Source organism: Phycodurus eques, chromosome 19 (genome assembly GCF_024500275.1).
Source record: "Phycodurus eques isolate BA_2022a chromosome 19, UOR_Pequ_1.1, whole genome shotgun sequence".
Taxonomy (NCBI): Eukaryota; Metazoa; Chordata; class Actinopteri; order Syngnathiformes; family Syngnathidae; genus Phycodurus; species Phycodurus eques.
Window position 1 is genome coordinate 9,725,001 of NC_084543.1, and position 1,151 is coordinate 9,726,151.

The 1,151-nt window shown below is 42.0% G+C and overlaps 1 protein-coding gene across 3 annotated transcripts in view; it reads right to left on the minus strand.

Moving 5' to 3' along the window:
• The window catches only part of rpl38 (ribosomal protein L38), a 4,508-nt gene extending 3,970 nt beyond the window's left edge, over window positions 1–538 (minus strand). The window contains exons 1-2 of one of the 3 annotated variants that reach the window (XM_061705964.1): window positions 497–538; window positions 265–291 (exon numbers count right to left, since the gene is read on the minus strand). In XM_061705964.1, the coding sequence (XP_061561948.1) occupies window positions 265–267 (3 nt within the window). In that variant the 5' untranslated portion in view covers window positions 268–291; window positions 497–538. Of the gene's footprint in view, window positions 1–264; window positions 353–496 lie in introns of all 3 variants that reach the window. The other 2 variants (XM_061705965.1, XM_061705966.1) reach the window with 2 other exon arrangements.
• Between the last annotated feature and the right edge of the window lie 613 nt (window positions 539–1,151).

Genomic DNA, 1,151 nt, shown 5'->3' on the forward strand with positions numbered 1-1,151 from the left:
TTTTTTCAACTCGCTGATAGGTCTCAAAAATCATGATCGTGTAAAGCCCATTGTAAAGTCACGTTAGCACAACGTCAACCCCAACAAGACAGAACGCCATGCTAATGCTAACAACCTTAGCTCGGGGTTAGCTTCAGTTTACAGCCGCGGGACGACGACACTAGTTTTCTCAACCAATACGAAAATTACGTGCCTCGTTCGCACACAACACTATCAGATCAGTAAACGAGTTCCTAGGAGTTTGTGACATTTTGGGTTGCTTACCATGGTGCAGTTTCAGCGAACTGGACGCTGAGGAAGAGCAGACGAGACACGGAGTCAAGACAATCGGCTACCTCATGGCACACAAACGCTTCATTAATGAAATGGATGGGTCAAAATGTGGATAAAGAATGGTGTTAATATATGCCAGCAAAATTTGGGGTGTAGTATGTTTGTGTTATAAGGGATGGATGAAGATTATAAATTAATGTTAGTGTTCGAATGAGACGCTCACCCAGATTAGGAAAGGGGGTGCAAAAAGGGGTGGTACTTCCGGTGAAGCTTGTTTATATATGGCACGACGGCGAGCGCGGAGGGTCAAAAATACTAGTTGAAGGAATTGCTTTATGGGTTATTTTATAGAGTTTGTATCTTTCCTTCGCTAACATATTTATTTGTAGAGTTTTTATGATGAGATTCTCTCTCACCTCAGTCAGTGGCCATGTAATGTATGTGCGCGCATACTTGCTTAGTTTAGTGTCTGGACTTCAATAAACCTTTTAAAAATTGCAACAGTCTCGTGTCACTCAGTAGTAGACGGACGAAAGTGAGTCAAGGAGTAGAAAACCACAGTAGAATGTATAAAGTACATTATCAACTGTTTTCTAGGATTATTTGTAAATGGTCTACTCTGCTTGAGTGGGCCCTGTCACGGTTAGTAAAAGGTTGCAATTGTGCTTGCTGACACTAGAGAGTAGTATTGTACTGCAGGTGTAGCAGGATTTTTTTCAGGCTCAAATTGAGTCAGTGGCGGCATTCTGATCATTTGCACACTGGCTCAAATTATTTTCCTGTGAAGTACGGGTATAGGTTAGATTACAAATCAGGTTTTCAAACAGGGGTTATTACTTCAAACGAGGGCTTCAAGCCAGGCGTTGGGTGTCAACATA